The sequence below is a fragment of the Podarcis pityusensis genome, assembly GCF_964106645.2.
Source record: "Podarcis pityusensis genome assembly, chromosome: 10".
In the NCBI taxonomy this organism is placed as follows: Eukaryota; Metazoa; Chordata; class Lepidosauria; order Squamata; family Lacertidae; genus Podarcis; species Podarcis pityusensis.
In genome coordinates, this window is record NC_138035.1 from 66,957,225 (window position 1) to 66,983,705 (window position 26,481).

At 40.7% G+C, this 26,481-nt stretch overlaps 2 protein-coding genes across 5 annotated transcripts in view; one reads left to right on the forward strand and one right to left on the reverse strand.

Moving 5' to 3' along the window:
• Positions 1–2,072, forward strand: part of CELSR1 (cadherin EGF LAG seven-pass G-type receptor 1) — a 161,699-nt gene extending 159,627 nt beyond the window's left edge. For 2 of the 3 annotated variants that reach the window (XM_081023373.1, XM_081023375.1), the window contains exon 35: positions 1–2,072. In XM_081023373.1, the coding sequence (XP_080879499.1) occupies positions 1–25 (25 nt within the window). In that variant the 3' untranslated portion in view covers positions 26–2,072. The other variant, XM_081023374.1, reaches the window with a different exon arrangement.
• Positions 1,831–26,481, reverse strand: part of TRMU (tRNA mitochondrial 2-thiouridylase) — a 27,039-nt gene continuing 2,388 nt past the window's right edge. Inside the window, exons 3-15 of one of the 2 annotated variants that reach the window (XM_081023726.1) lie at positions 23,134–23,240; positions 22,446–22,568; positions 21,253–21,425; positions 19,777–19,830; positions 19,566–19,632; positions 17,252–17,352; positions 14,712–14,856; positions 13,826–13,908; positions 11,817–11,945; positions 9,232–9,378; positions 3,916–5,185; positions 2,464–3,576; positions 1,831–2,388 (exon numbers count right to left, since the gene is read on the reverse strand). In XM_081023726.1, coding sequence (XP_080879852.1) covers positions 5,123–5,185; positions 9,232–9,378; positions 11,817–11,945; positions 13,826–13,908; positions 14,712–14,856; positions 17,252–17,352; positions 19,566–19,632; positions 19,777–19,830; positions 21,253–21,425; positions 22,446–22,568; positions 23,134–23,240 — 1,192 coding nt within the window. In that variant the 3' untranslated portion in view covers positions 1,831–2,388; positions 2,464–3,576; positions 3,916–5,122. Of the gene's footprint in view, positions 3,577–3,915; positions 5,186–9,231; positions 9,379–11,816; positions 11,946–13,825; positions 13,909–14,711; positions 14,857–17,251; positions 17,353–19,565; positions 19,633–19,776; positions 19,831–21,252; positions 21,426–22,445; positions 22,569–23,133; positions 23,241–26,481 lie in introns of both variants that reach the window. The other variant, XM_081023727.1, reaches the window with a different exon arrangement.

A 26,481-nucleotide genomic window follows, 5' to 3' on the forward strand; every position in this document is an offset into this window, starting at 1 on the left:
AGGCAGTAATGAAACTTCAATTTGAATCATCAGGAAATGGTGACACCTGCTGCAACTTGCGAGAGACGACTCTGCCGGTGATGCCACGTCCCGGGGACCTTTTGATTCTGCCTTCGCCAAGGGATGTTGCATCTGGGGAAAGTTTCTCACGGCGGCACCCCATGGCCATGCCCTATTTCCCGCAAACTACACAGTAAGGCAGCTTATGGTACCTTCAGGGTCTGCCTGACTGCATCAGTTGTGCCAAAACAAGTGGAGGCTGATGAATGGAAGTCGCTACTGGAGAGCAATGCCTTTTGGGAAAGTGGACAGAGCCATAGCACTGCTGCAAGGATATCCTTGAGGAATAAATGGTCCATAGTACAGTAGACATACCGGCTTAAACCAAGCCCTGCCTGCTCTCACTCTCGGCCTACGCTGGGGATCTGGGGATCCAATAGGATCTGTGAACTCAGGAGAAAAACATAACCACACCAAGTGCCCTTTCAATTCCTTTGCCAGCTTCCACGCCAGCTTGTGGTGGACACTTTTGTCTTAAAATACCATCATTTTGATATAAATATATAAAAATATAAATATATATATATATATAGCTGTAGATATTTTTTATATATTTTATATGGTGATTCTTTAAAAGTTTCTTTTTGTACATTTCATGTAATATGATGGTTTTCTTAAAAATTTGATAGCAGGAGAGTAATTGTGAAAGAGCTTCGATATTTTTTATATTAAAAAGAATTGCACAAGTGTACTTGAATTTGGCATTTCAGGGTGGGGAAATATAACTAACGTCTGCATCACGCCTAACTGTAATACAGTCTTTTTAAAAAAGGCTGCCACTTATCTCTGGAAACTTAAATTCAGGAACAGAATTTGTCAGAATAATCTGAAATATTTTAAAGAATTCAGTGTGTATTTTTGTACTCCTCTACACCAGCCAATCATCCAGTAACAACAAATTTTTTGTACTCCTCTATTTGTGGGTGATTTTTAAGGAAGTCTGCCTTTTCCCCCACTATTCTATCTACATGTAGACATTTTCTTTATTTTTCTGCACTACAAAATTTATACTTGCTTAGGGGGGAAAATGTGAAATTAACTATTTTTGTGTCGCGCAGTTAAGGACTGTAAGCAGACTTGATAACCTGAATGCCCAGAAGTGCCTTTCCAGAAGTAAAGGCCTTTAGTTAATGGGCTGAACAGCATTTCTCCATAATGTGGAAATCCCTTTTAGACTCCCGGGGGTCGGGGAGGGTAGCTGACAACAAATTCACAATTTATAAAAATAATAAACGTGTAACTTGTATTTATGATACTTGGTTTCAGAATGCACAAAGCTGCCACTCGTTTGTTCATTTACCCAAAAAGGGAAACTTTTAAGTCAATCTGCATGATGAAGCCTAGTTAAGCCCCCCAGATTTCAGTGACAGACTTGAGCATTTGCTAAGTTCTTTCTCCCTTTGAAATCAAGTCGCCTTATAAGTGCTTAACTTTGATAAGGTCAGCGATTCAGTTTTAAGAGATTATGAACGCAGCCCTTTAATATTTAGATTGCATTCAGATATTGCAAAACTACCTTATTTAAGGGATATCTGATAACTGGATTTCAAGAGCAAATCAGAAATTGTTTTGTTCAATTTTATTTTATTTTTAAACCAACTCCCTTGTCAAGCTCAGAGAACCGGGAAAGAGTATGGCTCTTTAAAAAGTATTGCTTTCATGCTGTATGAAAATCTGATGTAAAAAAAAGAAAGTTTTAAATGTGAACATATCTGCCTATCATACCTGGGGATGTGCTAAATGATGCTACAGCTGTTTCACATCTATGTGTATATTTTGTCCCAATGAAATGTAGTTAGTTAATTTTTTTTATCAGAACTGTTAAAGTGTGTCAGCTGTGCTAACCCTGGGGGTGGGGGGTGAAATCCTGGGGTGGGGTTTTTTTGGTAGTTTATGGCAGATTAGACACTGGAGGGATTTTTTAAACAAATGTATATTTATTAATGTGCAGAACACTGGAATTGAAGCACAGATGAGAGAACCTAACAATAAATTAAGTTTGTGGATTTGTATTAATGCTTCCAGCCATTTATTATCCATTGGTCTCCTCTTGGTAACCCACGCCAAGAATCTCATTTACCCATAACTGCTGGTCTCCCAAGAGCCTCCAACTCCCAGGGGTATTCCTTCTGTTGCTCACATCCACAGCGTTTGGGTTTCTTTCAAAAAGCCAGAACCAACCACAGTGAAGGTGGCATTCTTTTCCTCTTCCACTTCTGTGACTTAAGATCCCTGCTGGATTGGGCAAAAGGCCCACCTAGTCCAGCACGCTGTTCTCACAGTGGCCAAGGAGATGCCCACAGGAAGCATTTCCTCAGCTCTCCTCACCTGCAATTACTTGCAATTAGCATTCACAGGCATACTGTCTCCGATAGTGCAGGCAGAAAGAACAACTGGTCTTACCTGAAGTGTCATTCTGGGAGTGGGGTGCCGTATCCAATGGAGTGGGTGTTCACCCTGTCGCGAGACACTAGACAGGAGCAAAGACTTGTGGGAAGTAGGCGGTGCTCCCTCAGTTTTCCGGATTCGCCAAGCCTAAAGTACCTAAAGAGAGAGAAAATACCTGCCGACTTCCCCCTTCCCCGGCTCTGGAAATTTCTGTAATAAAATCTCTAAATTGCTAAATATCTGAAAGGCAAGGAACATGACAAACTAGCACTCAAGATAGGCCATACTCCCCCAAACAGTGTATAGTAGAACTATACAGTAAATACACTCCCAGAACAAAACTTCAGGTAAGACCCCAGGGGTCAGCAAAATTTTTCAGCAGGGGGCCAGTCCACTATCCCTCAGCCCTGGGGGGGCGGGGGGCGGACTATATTTTGAAGGGAAAAAATGAACGAATTCCTATGCCCCACAAATAACCCAGGGATGCATTTTAAATAAAAGGACACATTCCACTCATGTAAAAACACACTGATTCCTGGACTGTCCGCGGGCCGGATGTAGAAGGCGATTGGGCCGGATCCAGCCCCCGGGCCTTAGTTTGCCTACCCATGGGTAAGACCAATTGTTCTTTTTAGTTTGTGGAGCATTGTATCCATTGAAATGGGACATACCACAGACTTTTCCCAGGCAGGAAGCAAGCTGGAAAGACGATCCCCCACAAGGGACGCAGACTAGTCATTGGGTTCGTTGTTTGGTTGTCTTTGCATTTGAGGAAGCCTGGAACCACTGGAACCCTCGCCTCCCTTGAAAACATTGACAAAAGGGCTCGGACTGGAATATAAAGTCCCTTTGCCTATTTGGGGTTCGAAAGGGGCAAAAGGATTGAGACTGAGAAGCGTTTGGTGAGAAACGACTGGCTGGTTGCTTGTCATCTCTCTGGGTTAGCAAAATTTTCCTTTTACCCTTGATTCAATAAGGACATCTTTCAATGCCCCTTCTCCAAAAAGGTGACCGCCAGAAAAGGGACTGGTAGAAAAGTTCACCTTAAGACGCTGCATCTGCATTTCGGCTCTTTAGCCACAAGGTGCGCCTGGCCGTTCTCTGGGATGCCACTGCTCTTGCTGAAAACTGAATGGAATCCATAGAGGCATCAGCCACAAAAGCCCGAGCCTTTAGCTTAGTCAGAACTTGGTGTTGACGGCCCACATCTTGGGGAGGAGATTGCAGTAAGTCCTCAAGCCACACAATGCATGCTTGGGCATATGATGAAGCAACACAGGAAGCTCTTAAGGGCAGCTGCTTCATGAATTTTACATGGAGCAAACTCCAGCCTCCTGTCATGTCTCGTTCCGGAGTTGGGCATCTCCCTCCTGGGGGACCAGATGACGAGATGTGTCAAGCGACAGGGTAAGCACCAATTCCATTGGATGCGACGCCCCACGAACTAAAACACAGCCATTGACTTACCAATGCATATTTCAATTACATGCACACAGCTCAAACCTTCCTGCGGAGAGTAGGTTTCAGCTTCTCTGAATAACCAATGAAGAGTTGCTAAGCAGCCAGGGACTTGGCTCTCGCCGCCCTCCTCCTCTGGTGAAAGCTCTCCGATTGTAAGCACATCTGAGACGTTCAGAATCCATCTGTTCAAGTGAAATGGAGCTTTTCAAATCGTTCTGTTCTAATCTCTCTACCCCACTCAGTGAAGTAAGAAAGCCAAAAAGATTGCAGATTGTATTTCTAGCTCAACAAGATATGCAGTAGAAAGTTCCTCCCCTGCCAGCTTTTCAGTTTCCTGAGTGTTCAGTGTTAAGAGCAACCCCCTACCTTGTATTTGTAAAATGTTTACAGAATGGACACCCTCTCATCCTGGAAGTAAAGTTTAAATGCTTCCAGGGAAGGGAAAGCAAAGAAGGCCTAAGCAAAATCTAGACATCTACCTAAGTATTGGCATCAGCCCTAGTAAGATACAGTTCCTGGACAAATAGTCTATTTTAAAAACTTTGAATGAGGCAGACCTTATATTCAGAGTGTGAATATGAATTTCAATGGTCCAGGAAAAGAATTTCCTTTGACACTTAGACGTGGTGGATAACTACAAAGGGTTGATATCAACCCTTTTATCAGCCGTGGTTTAAAAATAAAAATTAAGAGCTAAAGCTGTGATCTGACATTAAACACACCTGCTCGTTGGAAGAATATACTGTTGGTAGTATTTATGTGGCCCATTTGGACTATACACAAACCTTCAGTTAGCTGCATTTACTACAGAAATTAAGAATGCCAATCTTAAGAGTCGATATATAGGTGACTCATAGTAGCAACACAGTCCAAAGGTATGAAAATAAATTGGGAATCATAGGGTATGAGCCAATTCACCTGCAAATCTTGTCAAATTACAAGGGTAAGGAACAAGGGCCGCTATTATTTTTCGAAGGACTGTGCATCAATGCTGCTACCTATGCAAAGTACAAGAGGACAGGATTCTGCCCAATGAAGCTTACTGTCTAAAATTCAACACAGGAGATAATGGGGAGAGAAATGGGGGCAGAGGGAAATGGGAAAAGTTTGTGTTTCTTTCTGGCCACACCTGCCTTATCTTAGATTAGCGGATTACGTGGTTGTACTAAAGGTGTCCAGGAACAGGTAGGTCTTGAGGAGGATCTGAAGGAACTCAGGAAGGTGATGTCACACAGGAGTTCTGGAAGGCAGTGAAAATGGTGAAGGAGCAGGACACCTGCGGATGGAGGCATGTGCTACTGCTTAAAATCAAGTACATATACCAATAATTATGTCACTGTCTTTTCACAGAACGTTTTAGAACTCAATGCAAACTCTATTTACACCAAGGTATGCTCACCCCCCCCCCCCTTCTTGCTTACGAGTCTGGGCTTAAATAACTATTCTAGCACAAACTGGGACTGAAAAGTGACAGCTTCTCACCAAACACCATGTAATATTTGTATTTTGTTAGCATTATATCCAGCCCCTAGCTCATCACTAGCAGAAAACAGCATGGGGAAGTATTTCAAATTACTTTACATCTTTGGATTTTTCCAGCCCTGACGTCCAGTAGAGGGAACAGACATACATCCACTAACTAAATTATTCTCAAACTGACATGTGCATTAACATGCCAGAATAACTTTTGTTTTAATTGATTAATTAAGGAATCAGCTGAAACGCTAAGCAAAGAATTGGCAAAAGCAATTATTCTTAATGGCCCTTGTGAATTACTCCAGGAACAATCCTAATCCCTTGAAATGAAAAGAATATTTACCACCCAACTTAACTGAGCAAGTACAGTAGTCATTTTCCAGTACAAAAAAAATAACACCTAACAATAACAGACCACATCTCTAAATCAAGACTAAACCAATCCATAATTGTTTAAAGGCTTCCTCCTATTTTGGGAGTATGGCCAATTTTAAGGGTTTTTTCCCCAATGGATAGAATCTATTCATTTCTTCTATGAAGGTGAAGTGTGTCCACAACAATTTCTATCAGTGCTGACTTAAATTTCATATACATGCTTGTGGAAAAATGAGCTTTTGGAAGATACAATAAGCCACAAGAATTACGCTCTTAAAACACCCCCTAAGGGTATGTTTTATAGAACATAGTGTTTTGTTTGTCATCACTCTGAAATCGAATCTGCTGAACAGGATAATAAGGGGATATAATAGGGTTGGGCGACATCTGGTTTTCAACATTGCAATATATCTCCAGCTAAACATCACAATATACCGATATATCACGATGTCTGAAATACGGATGGAGCTATGTAGAAGCAATGGCTGACTTCAAGGTTTTCCCCACATTGTGATTTTTGCATAGCACACACACGTCGTGATTTGCAATATATTTCCAGGTCAAAAATTATTAAACCGATATCGTGATATAGACTTCAAACCAGTTTTGGATAATAGAACGATATATCACCCAGTCCTAATAATGACCATTTTCTATTAGAGACTTGTTTATCAACTCTACATTTAACAATTGTTACTATATATATGTATGTACAGTGGTACCTCGGGTTACATACGCTTCAGGTTACATATGCTTCAGGTTACATATGCTTCAGGTTACAGACTCTGCTAACCCAGAAATAGTGCTTCAGGTTAAGAACTTTGCTTCAGGATGAGAACAGAAATCGTGCTCCGGCAGTGCGGCGGCAACAGGAGGCCCCATTAGCTAAAGTGGTGCTTCAGGTTAAGAACAGTTTCAGGTTAAGAACGGACCTCCGGAAAAAATTAAGTACTTAACCCGAGGTACCACTATATAGGGAGAATATATCCAGGGGTCAATGGCTGGCTTGTCTGTAATATGCCTGGCTGAAAATTTTCATCCCTACGATGAATCAGAAATGAAGCGTCTTCTTGCACGCATTTTTCAATATCAAGATATGCCAGTATCGTGGCACAGTACTCAAACCTGGCACAAGTAAACACACACGCCCTATTTTAATATTGAAGCCGCATGATGAGCTGAATATGGGGTTCGCACAACAAACCTTATGACCATATATGCAGACAGTGCTTTTCTTCTAGGTGCCGGTACGGTGTACCCTAGAGTATCCCCAGAAGAAAAGATCTGTATGCAGGTATGTTAGAGGTGTTTAAGCAGTAGAACCAAACAGGAAGCCATCCCAGGCAGGAAATATAGTTGTTTTCAAAGCACTCAAGCAAATTTCTGTATTCTCACAAGTCTCAAGAACTACATAGCTTTGAAGCCAATACGATCATGGACTCACCAAGTGGTCTTGGCCAAATCACGACCATGCATTTTTCTTATCTTTTCAGGGACACAGGTTTTCAGAATCAATGTTTATAATCACCACCCTTCCCTCCGAAATGTTGTTTGGAGTAAAAGATTTGAGATCAATTTTGGCTACAGATCAGTCCAGAAGACACAACAGGGAACAACGCCAACAACAAAAGACCCACTAAAATCTTTGAAATCTAATTAAGTAGCAAGAGAAGATTCTGAACTGCATTTATATGAATCTGAGGCACAAGTAGTCTAAATATATAAAAAACTTTTTTTTCTGATAAAATGTGCCTACTGCTTTGAGAATATATAATCTAGAGAACAAATTTCAACAAAAATACAAAATCAAGTGTGAGAATCCAACCAGCTCTCAGGATTTTGGCAACGTTCAACTAGTCCTATTGAACATAAAACAAAACATTTTTCTTCTCTGTTTAGTAAACACACGACAGGGGAAATGTGATTATTTCAGAAAGAGCAGCTTGGACTTTGGTATATTGAAAGGAGTCCAAGCAGGTCATTTCTGAGCAAAACTGAAGCAGCCAAGAGCCTCACTTACTCTCAGCCAGAGTCACATAAAGGCTTAGCAGGAAATAAAAGAAGGCTATGAAAACAGTTGGCAACTCAAGTGGATCCAAGAGGCCCCCATGGCAGATAATGAGCTTCATAGAAGTCCTGTACTCAATGAGAAACCAAAAATCATTAAACCATTGCTGGTGTCACAGCTGCTCCATTCACAAGGAAAACACCATCTTCAGAAGGGAAGCAGCAAAGGACACTGTTGCACTCCGTACGGGGATTAGAGAAAAAGTGAAATATCTTGCATGACCAACACAAGGGCGGTTTTGACACCTGCCGTTTTACTTAATGCAATAAACATTCCCTTTTTGTTAATTCACAAGCCATTTAAAAACAAAACCAAGGTTAACCTTTTCTGCTCCCTTTAAAATGGATGTTGCTGGAAAATTTTTTGATATTGCTGTAAGACGGAACAATCGTCATTTATCGGTGCAACCATAGCAAAGGTAAAGGGTAAAGGGACCCCTGACCAGTAGGTCCAGTCATGGCCAACTCTGGGGTTGCGGCGCTCATCTCGCTTTATTGGCCGAGGGAGCCGGCATACAGCTTCCGAGTCATGTGGCCAACATGACTAAGTTGCTTCTGGCGAAACCAGAGCAGCACACAGAAACGCTGTTTACCTTCCTACCTATTTATCTACTTGCACTTTTGAGGTGCTTTCAAGCTGCTAGGTTGGCAGGAGCAGGGGCCAAGCCACTGGAGCTCACCCCGTCGTGGGGATTCAAACCGCCATCTTCTGATCAGCAAGTCCTAAGCTCTGTGGTTTAGCCCACAGCGCCTCCCGTGTCCCTGCGGTGCAACCATACAACCAGTTATATATACTCTTTGAATATTTGGTTGCATGAAGAGTTTTTAATTCACATTCCGTAGTTTAAAGCTTTCACTCTCTCTGTTAGGTGGATTTGTAGCTGGTTGACTGACTAACCCCAAAGAGTATGGCTCCTCATCATCGTGGGGGAAAAGTGAAAAGTGAGGTGTCGCAGGGTTCTGTCCTGGGCCCATTGTTGTTTAATGTCTTTATAAATGACTTGGATGAAGGAATTGAGGGGATGCTCATCAAATTTGCAGGTGGCACTAAACTGGGAGGGGTAGCCAATGCTGCAGAAGACAGAATCAAGATTCAAAATGACCTTAACAGATTGAAGAACGGGGCTGAAGCTAACAAAATGATTTTCAATAGGGACAAATGTAAGATTCTGCACTTAGGCAGGAAGAACCCGATGCACAAAGGTTAAGATGTGGAACACCTGGCTTAATATCAGTACATGTGAAAAGGATCTAGGGGTCTTGGTGGACCACAAGCTTAATGTGAGTCAACAGTGATGCAGCGGCAAAAAAAGCTAATGCTATTCTAGGCTGCATCAACAGGAGTATAGTGTCCAGATCAAGGGAAGGTATAGTACCACTCTATTCTGCCTTGGTCAGACCCACCTTGAGTGCTGTGTCCAGTTCTGGGTGCCACAATTTAAGAAGGATGTTGACAAGCTGGAATATGTGCAGCAGAAAACAACCAAGAAGATCCAGGGTCTGGAAACCAAGCCTTATGAAGAATGATTGAGGGAGCTGGGTATGTTTAGCCTGGATAAGAGGAGATATGATAGCAATCTTCAATATCTCAAGGGTTGTCACATGGAAGAGAGAACACGCTTGCTTTCTCCTGCTCTGGAGGGTAGGACTCAAACCAACAGCTTTAACTTACAAAAAAGGAGATCCCGACTAAACATCAGGAAGAACTTTCTGACAGTAAGAGCTGTTTGATAGTGGAATAGTCTCCCTCGGGAAACTGTGGATTCTCCTGCCTTGGAAGTTTTTAAGCAGAAGTTGGATGGCCATCTGTTATGAATGCTTTAGTTGAGATTCCTGCATTGCAGGGGGTTGGTCTAGAATGATCCTTGGCACTCCTACTGGTCTTGACGCTCCTACTTTCAGCTAGGGTTACTCATACAGGGTCAAGCAAAATCCCACATGCAAATACAGTGATACCTCGGGATGCGAACAGGATCCGTTCCGGAGCCCCATTCGCATCCTGAACATAAGGTAAGATGCGACAGCGCGTCTGCGCGGGCTGCATTTCGCCGCTTCTGTGCATGCGTGTGATGTCATTTTGACCGTCTGCGCATGCACAAGCGGCGAAACCCGGAAGTAACATGCTCCGTTACTTCCGGGTCACCGCGGAGCACAACCCCAAACGCGCTCAACCTGAAGCGTATTTATCCCGAGGTATGACTGTACACCTTCCATTTCAATAGCCCACGCTCCTGAAGAACAAGATAATGAGCTTGCATACCCAAGGCCTATTCCCAACTACACACCAGACACACAAAGTGAGGCTTCATTCATCAATATAGCCACCATTATTGTAAGCTTTCAAACATTTCCTGGGCTAGGGAGAGCAAGGAAAAAAATTAAAGCGTTTGCTGTTAAATCTACAGCTGGCATAACTGTATGCTCGTAGCAGGTGCTTTATAAAGCAAATGTTGACAGAATAACTTTGTTACCTTAGAAACTCGTTGCTATGAGGAAGCAGCTACAAAATCATCTTAGGTGGTCTTTATATTAGGACAGCTTGTTCTAACTCGACACTCCTACATTGCTCACAGCCACCTCTCCCCAAATGTGTATGTACCATACATAGAGAAAATGGTTAAAGCATACTGGTTCAGATGTTGTTTTATAAGCCCTAACAAGATCCCCAGCACTTCAGAAAAAGCTGCCCTGAGGTACATGTAAAACTTGAAGGAACACTCTAAAAAAAACCCCACATTTACCTCATAAGGGGTGGGGATTTGTATATGCTCTCGTCATATCAAAACATTTCAAATAACCAGACACACGATTCAATCATTTGTTCATATTCTTAGATTCCTGGATGTATAGTAACTCATAAGCATTTTATTTATAGTTGGCATAGGAACTTGCAAATGAGTTATTTAACAAGTGTGGAAAATGGAAACTGTTCTTCAGTAATACAGAATTTTGAACCTGAAAAGCTAAAGCACCTTTCCTCACAGAGGCACAATTTTGATCCATAGAAGAAACACACTGTTGGAAAAAGCTTAATAAAGTTTACAATCTCAGACTTCGGAGAAAAATCATGGAGAATCTCTCCTGCACAAGCCTCATTAGACGAAAGAGGTGCCATACTAACAGAAGGCTTTTCCCCAGATGTTGCCAGGAGGTTTTGCTCATTGTCTTTTAATTAAGTAATTAATCGGTTCATTTTGTATACCGACGTTCATCTGAGGATCACAGGGCAGTTTACAATATAAATAGAATTATGTTGCTCTTACACAGGGCAATTGGAGAGCCACAGCTAATCACCAGTGCTGTGGCTAGATGGAACAATGATTGGACTCAGTATAAGCGGCTTCCTGTGTTCCAAATTGTCATGTCTACATCAAGCAAAATGTTTAAATGGCTGTATTTCCTTCTATCACAGGGAACGCTACACAAGCTGATAAGGAAAGGCACCTCTTTCAAGGTTAGAGAAATCTAGGAGATTCAGCAAACAGCCAGGACGTTATTCCACAGTTCCTAGTTTTCCAGGTGCTATGGAGTTTTCCCAACAGATGACTTGGTCATGACCACAGAATGGAAGATGGAAGAAGGATCCCCAAGGATGTGCTCTCTGGGGAGCTGGCTTCAGGCACCAGGCCCATTGGAAAACCAACTCTGGATTACAAAGATGTCTGAAAACGTGACATGAAGGCTGGTAACATCAACCCTGATGTGTGGGAATTCCTTGCAGAGGACCGCAGCAACTTAGGAACAGTAAATCTTCTTCTGTTTCTCACCACCACAGGTCATTCATCATGTCAAAAATATTTCATTTTTTAAAAAAACCTCTAAAGTATTATCATAATTCACCTCGTGAAATTATCCCAACAAATACGTCAATGTGTGTATTCATATGTGTTCTTGTAACTGTAAGACCATTTGATCTCTCTCTTTTAATTCAACATCATTAAGTAACAAAGTCTTTGCATGAAAGAAAGCAGTCACGTGGCTGGTTCTACCTTGACCTCAGGCCCATTCTCAGCCATCTTTTCTCTGTTTCTGCCCTGCTGCAAAGTATACACCGAGGGACCCAGTCTCAAAATCTTTCCACTGCCAAGACATTCATCACCCTTGTAGAAAACAGCAAACTGAAAAGACAAATGGCAACAATGTTTACAGCACACAGAGGGTTATGTGTAACTGCAAGGAATAGATAACTGAACACAGAACCAAAGTCACATGTACGCTCTCCTGTTCTGAACATGGCAATGTGAAAAAATAGCCAAGGGCATCAAAGTTATTGGTGTGTGTGAAACTCAATATATAAAAAAACTGCACAGATATATAGATATACAATATACAGTTTTAAAGAAGCAATCTTCTAAATAAACAAAAAGGCAGGTGTTGCATTCCATGGCAAGTATGTTAAATGCTTTTCCTTTGATATACCACACAAAAGGTGCCTATAAAAATTCTCTTCACTAGGAGACTAACATCTGAACTTAATCATTACTATCTAGCACACCCATCAATAGACCACAAGCACACAGCCCATAGCATCAATTAATCTGCACACCAGGACACATACACACATTTTTATGTTGTATTGTAGAACCTTTTTTGTTAGGGTCAGGATTTGAAAGCCATCCTGCAGTTTTGGAGGCTGGTGACTCAAGACATCGCTAGGTCCAAATAAAACAAACTACTCAGCTGTGTATGAGAATTCAATGGCAAGACTCTTCTGAAAAGTTAAGTGTTCTTAAGTCTCACTATTTTGTGGACACAACCCTGCGCTTGGCTACTCGCATCACTCTCTCAAGATTTCAGTAGGGCTTGCTTGAGTCACCACCTTGATGCGAGGCTGCAGTTTAGAAAGCGCTCTGAGCGTTTTCACGCCGGTTGTTGAAGCCATTATGCTGCTTTCCAAAATGCAACCCGTTTCTTCTAGGATAGTGTGAGATGAAAATGGAACAGAAGGAAGTGGGCAACAGCTAGAGTTCTCATTTATTCATCTGTTTTAAAAAAGGTATTGCACCCTCTCAAAGCACTGTACTACTTTACATTAGACCACGGGCCCATCATGGCCAAGCACTGTCTTTTACAGCTGGCAACTGCTTCCCTGGATCTTAAGCAGAGGTCTTTCCCAGTTTTGCTCTTACAGAAGCCAAGAGTTCAACATGAGACCTTGTCCATACAATGCATGTGCTTTTTCACTGAGCTACAGCTCATCCCTTCTCATCATTTACTTGGAAGTGAGCTTTGCTGAACTCAGTGGGTCCCACTTCCAAACAGACATCCACAGGATCTGGCACTGACTCACGGAAAATGAAAGAAGTAGAGCTTAGTGTTGCCTCTTTCACTATAATTAACAGTCCATTATACACATTCTACAACTTTCTTTAAAAAAAAGAAATAGGGACGACTGAATTTATAGTACCCAATAAATGCTAATTAGTAAAATGAAACTGCAAGGGATCAGAAAGTTGTGCAACAAGGAAAGAAAATTCCATTAGAAACAGTATTTCCCTCCAGGCGGGAGATATTCTAATAGGTATACTGAAATACTCACTTAACAAGCCTACAGAGGAGTCTGCACACTAGGATGGAAAAGAAAATGTTTGCCTCCGAGTGAGAGATCCAGACTCACAGCTCAATCCTACTCAGGTTAATGAAAGAATATGTCCCGATATATGCAATGAGGCCTGCTCTCAGGTAACTGAATAAGACTGCTTATATAAGTCATTATGTATCAGAAAAAAATCCAAGGAGACTTATTGTGGAGCACAATTTATGTAAGATCAACTTTAAAAGTTCAAACTGTGATCAATTCAGACCCAAGAAATAAAGAAATTCAAACATATTTTGACAAAGCTTTTTACCTATCCAGGACTCTTGTATTCAAACGGTGAGATGCTTAAGGCTGTAATCCTAAGCATATTTTCCCCCCACCCAGGAAGGAAGTCCCAGTTCACTGATAGGCTATAAATTTAACACATAGGAAGAAACCAAAAGCATCTTCAGTACCTACCTGGCCTGGGGCAAGAGCCCTGATTGGCTTGACCATTGTCACCCATACAGTCCCATCCTGATTTAGAGTTAAGGTGCAAGGCTCTAAACACAAAATAAAATAAAATAGATGTTAAAGAACTAGCTTTCGCATTCTCATCAAATTTGAATACTATCTCCTAATCCAAATAAATGTCAATGTGCAGTAATACTGGCTCTTTTCCTAGTACAGTGGTACCTCAGGTTACATACGCTTCAGGTTATATATGCTTCAGGTTACAGACTCTGCTAACCCAGAAACAGTATCTCGGGTTAAGAACTCTGCTTCAGGATGAGAACAGAAATCATGCTCCGGCGGCGCAGCAGCAGCAGGAGGCCCCATTAGCTAAAGTGGTGCTTCAAATTAAGAACAGTTTCAGGTTAAGAACGGACCTCCGGAATAAATTAAGTACTTAACCCGAGGTACCACTGTAATAGGGACGCGGGTGGCGCTGTGGGTAAAACCTCAGCGCCTAGGATTTGCCGATCGCATGGTCGGCGGTTCGAATCCCCGCGGCGGGGTGAGCTCCCGTCGTTCGGTCCCAGCTCCTGCCCACCTAGCAGTTCGAAAGCACCCTTAAGTGCAAGTAGATAAATAGGTACCGCTTTATAGCGGGAAGGTAAATGGCGTTTCCGTGTGCTGCTCTGGTGCCGGTTCGCCGGAGCAGCTTCATCACGCTGGCCACGTGACCCGGAAGTGTCTGCGGACAGCGCTGGCTCCCAGCCTCTAGAGTGAGATGAGCGCACAACCCTAGAGTCTGTCAAGACTGGCCTGTACGGGCAGGGGTACCTTTACCTTTACCACTGTAATACCAAACGCCTTCCCCACAGAAGTAAAATGAATGAATGAATGAATGAAGTCTAGTCACCTAGTGCCATCTGGTGTTGGAAGCGGAAATGACACTCCATCATTTTGTCCCGAATCAGCTCTGCGGGAGGTTCCTCTGCGATCCAGTGTACCCGGTTTGTCCGCAAGAGATCTCTGTAAAGTGCAGGGTGGTCTGTAGAGGGTGCCTTGGAAGTGGGTACAACAATTTTAATTTAAAACTAGCTGATCACATGGCTGATCATTATGAATAAAACCAGCATTTGGGTAAGGAAAACAGCTACAAAGCCACTTTTTTATAACGGATTAGTAACTTCACAGCCACATTTGCAATAATGTGGTTTTTGATTACACATTTTACACATCGCTTGGGAAGACAGGTGAACTAATGCCAGTGCACTGGAAGAAGCAAAGATCACTAGTGTCAAAGCAATGATGCTTCAACATCAACTTCATTGGACTGGTCCTGTTGGCCGGATGCCTGATGATCGTCTTCCAAAGCGACTACAGTGGTAGCTCAGGTTACATACGCTTCAGGTTACAGATTCCGCGAACCCAGAAATATTGCTTCAGTTTAAGAACTTTGCTTCAGGATGAAAACAGAAATTGTGCTCCGGTGGTGCAGCAGCAGCAGGAGGCTCCATTAGCTAAAGTGGTGCTTCAGGTTAAGAACAGTTTCAGCTTAAGTACGGACCTCCGGAATGAATTAAGTACTTAACCCAAGGTACTACTGTACTCTGTTCCGAACTTAAAAATGGAAAGTGTAATGCTGGTGGTCAATAAAAGAGGCATAAAGACTGTCTCAAGGCAAATCTAAAAAATATATAGTATAAACACTGACAACTGGGAAACACTGGCCTGCGAGCACTCCAATTGGAGAACAGCCTTTACCAAAGGTGCCATGGGCTTTGAAGACACTCCAACTCAGGACACAAGGGAGAAACGTGCTAAGAGGAAGGCATGCTTGGTAAACCTTCACCATGCTCAACTCCAACCAGGAAACCAAGGTCCTCACTGTGGAAGGACGTGTGGATCCAGAATTGGCCTCCACAGTCACTTACTGACTCACTGTTAAAACTGTGTTCATGGAAGACAATCATACTCGGCTACGAGTGATCGCCAAAGAAGAAGACTGTGTTGGATCTTTGGATCTCAATTTTTTAAAAAGTCTGATGTTTAATGATGGCACTGCTTCAAATATTTCTTTCAGGAAGAGAGAAACTACATCCATGAAATTTTCTGCAATATTCAGGGTTTCCTATAGGACAAGATGACACAGAATACCTTGGGATCACAAGGACAGTGGTTTATCTTGTTTGTAGATTTCAGTACTTTCATTTTCTACAAAAGGGATGGCAACAAACATAAAAACTGGCTTGCTTGCTTTTAAGCATGATTTCTGAATCTCAAGTAGGGATGCCTAGCCTGCAGTCCTCCAGATGTTGCCGGACTACAATTCCCATCACCCTGGACGACTGGTCTTGCTAGCTAGCATTGATGGGAGTTGTAGTCCCAAAACAGCTGGAGACCCAAGTTTGGAAAACTCTGATCTAGAGGGTCACAGGTTAGCAACCTCTTGTCTAAGAATGGCTAAAGAATGGCCAAAAAACAGGGTGTGAAATGATTATTTGAAATGGGTGGGTGTTATGGGCTCCTATCATAGTGCAACATCTGTAAATAGCAGGTAAAGGTAAAACTAAAGGATCCCTGGACAGTTAAGTCCAATCCAAGGCGACTATGGGGTGCGGTGTTCATCCCGCTTCAGGGCAAGGGAGGCGGCGTCTGGCCAGCATGACTAAAATAGCTAAAACAGTTTTGCAGTTTTTCTCACCTTTTCAGTCCCTCATTTTGCAAAATGACAAGCAGGTTTGCTGGGTGTCTCCTTTTACAGTGGTACCTTGGTTTACGAACTTAACCCGTTCCAGAAGTCCGTTCTTAAACCAAAGTGCTCTTAAACCAAGGTGTGCTTTCCCACAGCAGCAAGGGACTCAATTTACAAATGGAACACACTCAGCAGGAAGCGGAACATGTTCTGCTTCCAAGGCAAAGTTCACAAACCAAAACACCTACTTCTGGGTTTGCAGCATTCTTAATCCAAGTTGTTCATAAACTAAGCTGTTCTTAAACCAAGGTACATGTCTAGGTGTGTGTGTAGGCAAAGCTTAGCTATGCAAACTAAACTATGGTTTTACTATGGAATTTGGGATTTTAAACAGGTTTTAGGCAATATACCATGATAAACACTACCTACACTGCACTGGACAAACATTATTAATCAAAGAGATAGTAATATATTTGGTAAGACTAATTTATATTAGTTCTAAGGCAAAACTCAACCATTTCTTTCAGTGCATGCCATTAGATTCTTGATGCCAACATCCTTTTCAATCTTTGTTAATCAAAGAATCTTGTTAATCTTGTTAATCAAAAGCCAGTTTGAACAGGATGTAATAAAACTTGACACCAGCTAACTCAACAGCTTTTCTTTTTCTTTTCAATGGAAAAGCCAAGAATCTTAGGCCAATAATAACCACATTCTTTTTGGCAGGAATTACAAACAGTACACCGAATTAGAAAACTTACCACAAAGATATCCCTAGAGGCAATATTTTTATCTACAACAAACCAAGCATCTTTGAGGCCTCCTAGCCTCGCTCTCTGGCCGTATGTATACAAGAAACAACCTAAAAATAAAAAATAAAATAAAATATATATTTCACATCGTTAACACTGCTTAAGCCTTTTGTTCCTCCAGAAATCGCAACCTACCATTTCAACAGAGAACAGAATCCTACGGATTAAAAACATAGTTTCTGAATGAGTAACTCATAAAAACTTAGGGGACACTCATCAACTGTTGCATTTTCATTTTTGTTTTTAAAAATAACCAAAAAAGTAAGCCTGACTCTATAAAGTCAAAAACCTTTTCTAAAAGTGTGATTCAACAAAGCAGAATATGCTGACAATCATCTGCCACGCCCGCCTCAAATGCCAAAAAATGCTCCATATTTATACACTTCATTAGCTAGGATCAGGCACAAGTTCCTTTCTAGGCTTTTGGAACAGTATTTATCAAGAAAAGTAGCAGATAACAAATTGGCAAATAAGCAGGCATTAGAGGAGTTATGAGCATATTTTGTGAAACATAATTGAGGGTATTGCTCTACTTCACCATGGGAACAAAAAAAAGGTTCTCAGTTATTAGGAAAGAAAGTTCAACCATCTAAAACTAACAAAGACAAGAATTCTACCAACATTTTGTCTTACAATATAAAATCTTACGGAGTTTGATAATGCCACTAGCCTATAGAGATTACAAATTTAAGCCACCCATTTGTAGACGTATTTACAGCAACGGTTATTTGTACCATTTGCCTTCAAAACTGCACTGAGGGGCTAACTTAAATCATAAGCTAGACAATAGAAAAGGGGTTGCCAACCCTTTTGAACCAATGGGAACATTCAAACTGGGGTTATATAGCATATTTCTACCACTTGAAGCACTATTATTTCAGTAATTCTCACAGTAGCCCTGTAAGATGAGTGAGTGTCTGAAAGTTACAGATTGGAAAGTCAACAATCGTGGCATGAAAAAGGCCACCTAATGAGTGGAAGGTAGAGGTGGGGCTCTGCAAGTGAGAATTATGGCTCATAACTCACATTCATTTCTATTTTATTACACCAGCATTTCTCAGTGAACATATTTTGGATTGCATTCAATCATATAAATAAACTAATAGCCAATAAAAGTCCACATTTACATGTTACATGAACAAATTTGAAATGTGTAATTTTTATATGGATACCAAAATGAGAATATAAATATGCAATAGTTTTGCCATCGAATGGGTAGGCCTCTTCCTCCTTGCAAATCTTTTGAACCTATATATTCCATCTTGCAAGGTAAATGGCGTTTCCGTGCACTGCTCTGGTTTGCCAGAAGCGGCTTAGTCATGCTGGCCACATGACCCGGAAGCTGTCTGCAGACAAATGTCGGCTCCCTCGGCCAGTAAAGTGAGATGAGCGCCACAACCCCAGAGTCGTTTGCGACTGGACTTAACGGTCAGGGGTTCCTTTACCTTTACCTAACTATGAAGAAGAGAAGCACCGTGAAGGACTGAAACCACCTCTATATCTCTGTATTAAGGGAATGAAGGGTGTACAAGACCCCAGACCAGTCGCCTCCAGAGAAATGAACATTCCAGTCCCACAACCCCATTCCCAAACCTTAGGCTTAACTTTGGGGAATCAAAACCCACAGCTTCCTTTGGATTTAATGAGAAATGCACAGCAAAACTACCCTGTTGAAAAGCCTCCGCAAAGTCTCACGCTGCTGAAGGCCAAGGCCAAATCCCAGCAATTATTACAATTCCTTTCTTTGTGAAAATGATTGTTCTCCCTTTACATGTCTGGTCTAATTTCAAGCATTAACAGATTCCTTCCTTAAGCATGTTTATGTTTATATTGCTTTACCATTTACTTTAAAGAGATTAAAGGATCAAACTTTTGTCAGTCTAAAAAAGGCTCATTTCCCTACAATTTATCAGCTAATAAAACAGAAACAGAACACAGCAGTAGAATAGCTAACTACCAAATCTGGAGCTTTTACAACCAGATGCTTTTGACACAAATTGCGTTCTACAAGCACCGGAGCTCAACATTTAATCCACTGTTAGTTGGGCCAACTCAGGAAAGACAGAACTCAGAGTCATTTCTGATGCCTCTGTATCCTTCCTGTTCATGAGATATGGGGTCAGAGAGCCAGAAAACAGAGGTATAAACCTTTTTCCCCATATATAATCATGCTGTGAAATGCAAATAAATTACAAAAGAGCAGTCCATTTTTTCCATACACAAGGACATTTAACGTTAACAGAGTAACAAAATACCAGCTGACCTTTGTGTGTTCCAATGACCTTGTTGTCTTCAATGGAAACAAAGTTGCCTGGACGGGGCTCCAAATACTGCAAGGAAAACAACTGTGTGTAAAAACCCACTCCCAGGCCACAATCTGAAAATTAAACCAAAGCAAAACAACAGCATACTTCATTTTTTAAAGACACCTGATACAAGTTATTTATAAATCTGGTGAATCCGTAATTACTTACCTCCAGAAGGAACTTTTCAAAATTCCTTTCACCGATAAAACAGATTCCCATGCTCTAAAATAAAACAAGTGAACAGAAACGCTGACCATCGTGACCAAACAACAAATAAAAAAGCATGGGTATTTTAAAAGTCTTAACAGCACAGAAGATATAGCTAGAAACATGCAGAGCAAAGAGCAAAATTCAATTTCCATCAAAGACAACATCCTTCCCTGAAGTACATAAATAAAAATCTAGTATTAATTTATTAAAACATTTATATCTGGTCTCTCCTACAAAAGATCTCAGTAACTAACAATTGGTTTAAAAAAGGCAGGAAAGTGAAATTGTCTAGTTCAGATGAAAAAGAGCAGTTAAGCAGAAGTCTCTCCACTATACCTGCTCTGGAAGCTAATTCCTGAACATTATCACCTCATCTATTAATTACTGCAATTCCCACACACCTCTTTATTGCTAATTATATCCAGAAAACCATCACACAAAACCATGGCAACCCTTACCAGATGAATGGGTTGATCCCCAAACACCTTCCCTACTCCACAAACTAGGGTCTAAAATTCACGAGAGGAAAACCACATTCGTCCTGATCAACTCTTCCAGGAAACACATAATCACAGAAATAATCACTCTTTGGCCACCCTATGGCAAGAATACTATAATATATTCATGGTCATCTCCTGCCTGATTCTACCATGCAACACCTTCTGGTGACATGTCATGCAGATTCAACTTCTACTGGACCAGGAATGTGAAATGTGGTAAAAGCTAAAGCACTCTTTGGCAAACCCTTTCGATTCGTCTTCTTCGGAACTACTGCCACAAATTGGTATATTAAAATGGAGACACAGAACAGTGATCATATCAATGTTTTGGGAGGTTTTTTAAACATTGTACTTCAGGGTGTGGATTACAAGAGTTGTAAATATACACTTCACTAACCACTCATGCTTTAAACACATTACAAAAGCTAGGTTTTTTTCAGTGAGCAATACCAATGGTTCAAACAAAATACGTCACACGTTGGGACCATGAAATGTTTTCCAGAAGTAATGAAGAGCCCAATTCAGCTGCACATGGAGAACAGGACCGGTGATCATGCCCGCAGTACCATGGCTGGTATCGGCCCCACTCACATGGCACAGACTTTTCCAACGCACATTTCAGTACCAATGCATGAATGCCCAGGAACGGGGCCGTAACACAGAAGGTGGACCCAGCAAAGCCAGGCAACTTCCCCCTTCTCCACAAGTGGCTTCTTTGTCCAGGGAACAACCATACTGAACTGTTACAATCATCTCTATTTCAATCATAGTGTGCAAAACAAGCTCTTATCAGGAGAACAATGGGGTGACAAAAACAATTTGAGGATGACAGAATTCTACTGCTGCACTCATTTTTTGATGGTGGCACAAGACCCATTCAGTGAGCGTTGCCCCTCTAAGCGCTTTGATGATAAGACAGTAAGAGTTACCATGCCTCTTTTCTCTGCAGTACATGGTGAAGGTGATGTTCAGCAGCTATCTTCTTTACAAAGTCTTTTGTTAACTCTCCTAGAGGAAAAATGGTTCTCCGCAAGGCTTCTTGTGAGATCTGACTGAGAAAGAATGTCTGGTCTTTAAAATGATCAGCTCCCTGAAGAAGTTTTACAGCTGTGAAAAGGGAGGTGAAGGAAAAGATATAAAATAAAATTACATTGACTATACACAGCCCATTTCACTCGCATGTTTCCTTCGCTGTATTTCTGACTATTACTTAAAGAGAATATTATAAAAGATATCAAGTTTAATAAGAAAACTATCCACATTTTCTCATTACAAAAAAAATGTGATGCATATTTTAAGGAAATGTTAAGAAAACACTCTTTGCACAAAGCAGCAATTGTTTGCAGACAAAATAAGTGCTGATGTACACACTTCATCTGCCAACTATTATGCCCTCCCACTCACTTCAATTGAAGAGATACTATATACATGGAGCTCCTCAGTGAGCCTATGGAAATATGTGCAGTTTGCTTCATGGTTAATAAAGGAAGCTCCACGTGCACAAACTATTCCATAACCAACCAAAGAGAAACTCCAGCTAGAGCTGCAATAAACATTTCATTTGATTTTAGCCCAACCCAGCAAGAAGCTATTCCTGTGAATTATTCCAGATGCTATGGAACATAAATTGCAGATAAACAAATATAGAAAACTTTGCATCAGAATGTACTGCACATTGTCGTTCAGAATATAATGCTTTCTGTATGTGCTATGCAATCAAGTAAAATCTGATTCATTTATTTCACCTATGGGCCATTACAAAGTAGCTGAAACAATAAGGTACATCCGGGCAATCAACAGCCCTAAAATATACACAAGGCAACCCAAAACAGTAAATAACCAAACTTTTGTTCAGGCAATACTCGAAGGCAAGCATCCTGTTTATGGGGTCTACAATGAGCAGCTTTTCCAGAATTTCTTCACCAAATAAGGTAAACTTGCAACAATTGTCTGCTCTGCTTCAGCTTCAGCTTTTCCTTCCCTATCTTACCCTATCCTAAGAGATCTTTTGCAAAATACATGTTATGGGCAAAAATATGTAGGTTACATATGCCCCACTCATCCCAATTCTCAGCATAATAAATTATATTAAATATAAGATCTGGGTTTCAGCAGTAGGCCACTTACCATTTCTTACTTCAAATCTATTCCTGAAAAGTCCTTCTGGCCTGCGTATGTATTTTTGCTGAAATACTTCATTGTCTTCCAAAGAAGTTCTTGCATAATGTCCAGTGGCAATTGCATCTGCTCCTGGCACGTTTAAAAAATATGTGCATGTTATGGGAGATTCTTCAGAGAGAAGCTTAGAACATGCTGTTATGTTAACAAAAGATCCAACATATTACATAACAATGCTAGTTTCTATGGTACACCTAAATCCTGAAAAAACAAGAGGCCAGTCTTAAAATCTGTATCACTTTCTCAAGGGCTTGCTCCTGATTTTGGTTGCAGTTTCTTTATTGGCATTTAGGAATGAAACACAAGAAGCTGGCTTATACAGAGTCAGACCACTGGTATGAATGTTTATGAGGCCACCGCCTAACTGAAGTTAGACAAGTCACTGCCTGCCTGGATGGGACCTTCTGGGAACTATATTTATAGCACCTCGGGTAGAATGTATATAGGATACAGGATACCAGGAAATAAAGAAGTTAAATATTTTTATGGCTTTCCATGGTTTCAAACGGGGCTTTTTCAGCTCTACCTGAAGATGCCAGGGATGGAACCAGATAATTTCTGCAATCGAAGCATGTGCTCTACTAAGCAACAGTCCTTTGGTTAAGTTGTAGATAATACACACCTGCAAGCAACTTACCAAGGTTATTCACAGCATAATCCAGGAAATAATTGAATTTGATGTACTTATTGCATATAATATCAGGATTAGGGGTCCTTCCCAATTCATATTCATTTAAGAGGTAGCTGTAAAGAAAACTAGAATGATTATGAACATTTGGAAACTCAGACCCATGTTTGCCAAGGTTTAACCTAAATCTAACCACATGGGCTTACCAGGAATCTTACACATTTTATGTAAAAACAAGTATCTCATTCGTATTTTCATCCCAGCAAAAGGACTAGAACTGAACAAGCTTTCCTCTGTCTGGATTTCACTGAAGTTGTTTCTTCTTATGCTCAGAAACTCTGAGGTTAACATGGCAGTTCTTCCTGTATTTAGCACTTATTGTGAAGTTCAGTGTTTATTATATTCAACCATGATTAAGAACTACTACTAAGATCAAGATCTTAAAATCTGCAGGCATGCTTTCAACAACTTGCAAATACAAACTGTATATTTGTAAACCTTGACTGCACAATTCAAAGATGTTCACGGTACGATAAGGTCAAAGCACATAAAGCATTTAAAAACCATATTGTCAGGAAAGCATTGTTTAATGTTTGGATAAGATATAAGGATTTATTGGAAAATAAAACCCCAAGGTGGCTGTCACTGATGGAAGCGAAAGCCTTGAAAAAGCTCAATATGGAGGTCAAATGGCCGAAATATTGGGAAATTTTGGAACAAGATGGAGATAGATTGAAACTGCAGAGTTTTGAAAAACTAAAAAACAAAGTGCGAGACTGGCTTCATTATTATCAGATAATGGAGGCATACAATTTGGACAAGAAAATCGGCTTCCAGGTGGAAAAATCAAAATTAGAAACAGAATTGTTAGAACCCAAAACTAAAATTTTGTCAAAGATGTATAACTTGCTGTTGAAATGGAATACTCAGGATGAAACGGTGAAATCTGCTATGATTAAATGGGCACAAGATGTTGGACATAATATTATGTTTGTGGACTGGGAACAGTTGTGGACCACAGGTATGAAATTTACGGCATGTAATGCCTTAAGAGAAAATATTATGAAAATGATATACAGGTGGTACATAACCCCAGTCAAGCTTGCAAAAATCTATCATGTGTCTGACAACAAATGTTGGAAATGTAAAGAAACTGAAGGTACATTTTTTCACCTTTGGTGGACGTGCTCAAAGATTAAGGCTTTCTGGGAGATGATATATAATGAACTAAAAAAGGTATTTAAATATACCTTCTTGAAGAAACCAGAGGCCTTTCTCCTGGGAATAGTCGGCCAATCGGTGTTAAAAAAGGATAGAACTTTCTTTATGTATGCTACAACAGCAGCAAGAATACTCATTGCAAAGCATTGGAAGACACAAGATTTACCCACACTGGAGGAATGGCAGATGAAATTAATGGACTATATGGAATTGGCAGAATGACTGGCAGAATCCGTGACCAGGGAGAAGAGTCGGTGGAAGAAGATTGGAAGAAATTTAAAGACTATTTACAGAAATATTGCAAAATTAATGAATGTTAGAATGATGTTGGATTGAAGTTAAGTGGTTTCTAGCTGTATAGGTACAAAAGAATATGGAAAAATTGGTTTTTAATATGTAAAAATCTAATGTTACAATATATCAAGATTAAGGATTAGGATTAAAAAGGAGGGAAAGGAATTGTTGGATTAACAAATTGAATTGGAATACAAAAGAGGGAGGTATGAGGAGGTCCGGGAAACAAGTAAACATAAAAGAAGTGAGGAAAAGATGGAATTGTTTTTAACTGTTTTTTCTTTCTTTTCTACTTTGTATTTTTCTTTTTTATTGTTAATTTTTTTATAAATGTGATTTCTTTTTTCCTTTGAAACTTTAATAAATATTATTTTAAAAAAACAAACAAAAATGTTCACATATACAATATAATTAGCTATGAAGTCTATAGTTATGAATATGCATGTTGATCAGCAGGGATGTATGCCCTATTCCATCAAGCATTGCCATAAGAGGATATTCACTTGCTCTTGCAAAGGTTTCTCTCACTTCTTTGCATTGTAGAACAGGAATCAGCCTCCAAAGGTAATTCTGCTGAACCTGGTTGAACTTTATGGTTTGAAAATGGACATCTTCATCTTGTGTCTTCATGTATTTTAAACATCGGAGTCCTGCTTTTTTAGCTCATGAGTTGCTCAAAGCGCCTTATGAGCCCATCATTGCAAACAACAATAAAATGTTCTGCATGGTCTCGACCATTAGCTGTAAATAAATTATGACTACAAACTGAGAGGTTGAATCCTCAGTAGAGGTTGAGCCAAGCTCTTTATCTGGAGAAGAAGCATATGGCACTTGCTCAGATTTGGCACGCTCCATTCCTCCCATCAAAAAAAAATGAACCCACAAAATCATAAAACAAATTTCTATAAAAGAAAAATGACCATTTGCAGCACTCTATACTGCCCTACAGCATATATCTCCAGATATATCAAGCAAATAACCTATCAGCTACAAGGAAATGAAACCTTGTTTTTTACACACACACCCTTTCTCATCCCAGACACAGTGATCCATCAGAGCCTTTAGTACATGAAAAATTTATTCACAGAGTCTCCCTTAAGGAAATTTTACAAGGATGCAAGGCCATGACATCCATCATGCATTCTCTATTCGTTATACCTCCAAGATGCCCTAAAAGAAATGGAAAATACCTCAGGAGCATTTGCAGGAGAAGGCAGTCCTATTAGATTAAAATGGGCTATAACAATAAAAATGTCAAAGGTGTAGAAATGCGAAGATTTGGGGGAGATGGGTGGGGGGAGAATGATTTTGCCCCAAGTCAAACATAAAAATTGGAAATTCTGAGGGGAACCACTGTGCCTGGCCCAGCCAGGTGCAAGTGGAGGAGAGGGGCTGCAACGCTACCGCAACACTGCTCCTTCTCTCTGCTCTCCAGGTCATAGATGGGCTGCATGCAGCCCTGTGGAGAAGGGGCCTTTGTGGGGGGACTGGTTGCACCCCATCCCAAAAATGTGCCCCCACTACACCACTGTGCCTGAATATCATACGAGGGCCCTCTTACATGGAAGCTCTTTCCCTGTCTATAGATTTGCAAAGAGTAATTGATGTTTTTAATGATCACTCTGCACATATATAACGGCATGTTTTCCTAAAGAGGCGCTCTACAAGTCCTATTCTGATGAAAACAGCAAGATTAAAGTTGCAACCCCACCAATATCCACTGCAGGTGGAGGAAAATGCAGTCAGTCATTCAGAGTGTGTGCATATGCAGAAAGGTTTGCATTACAGCACAGACCTAAGCTGACTTTGGGGTTACCAGCCTCCCTTACTTCATTATTGCAT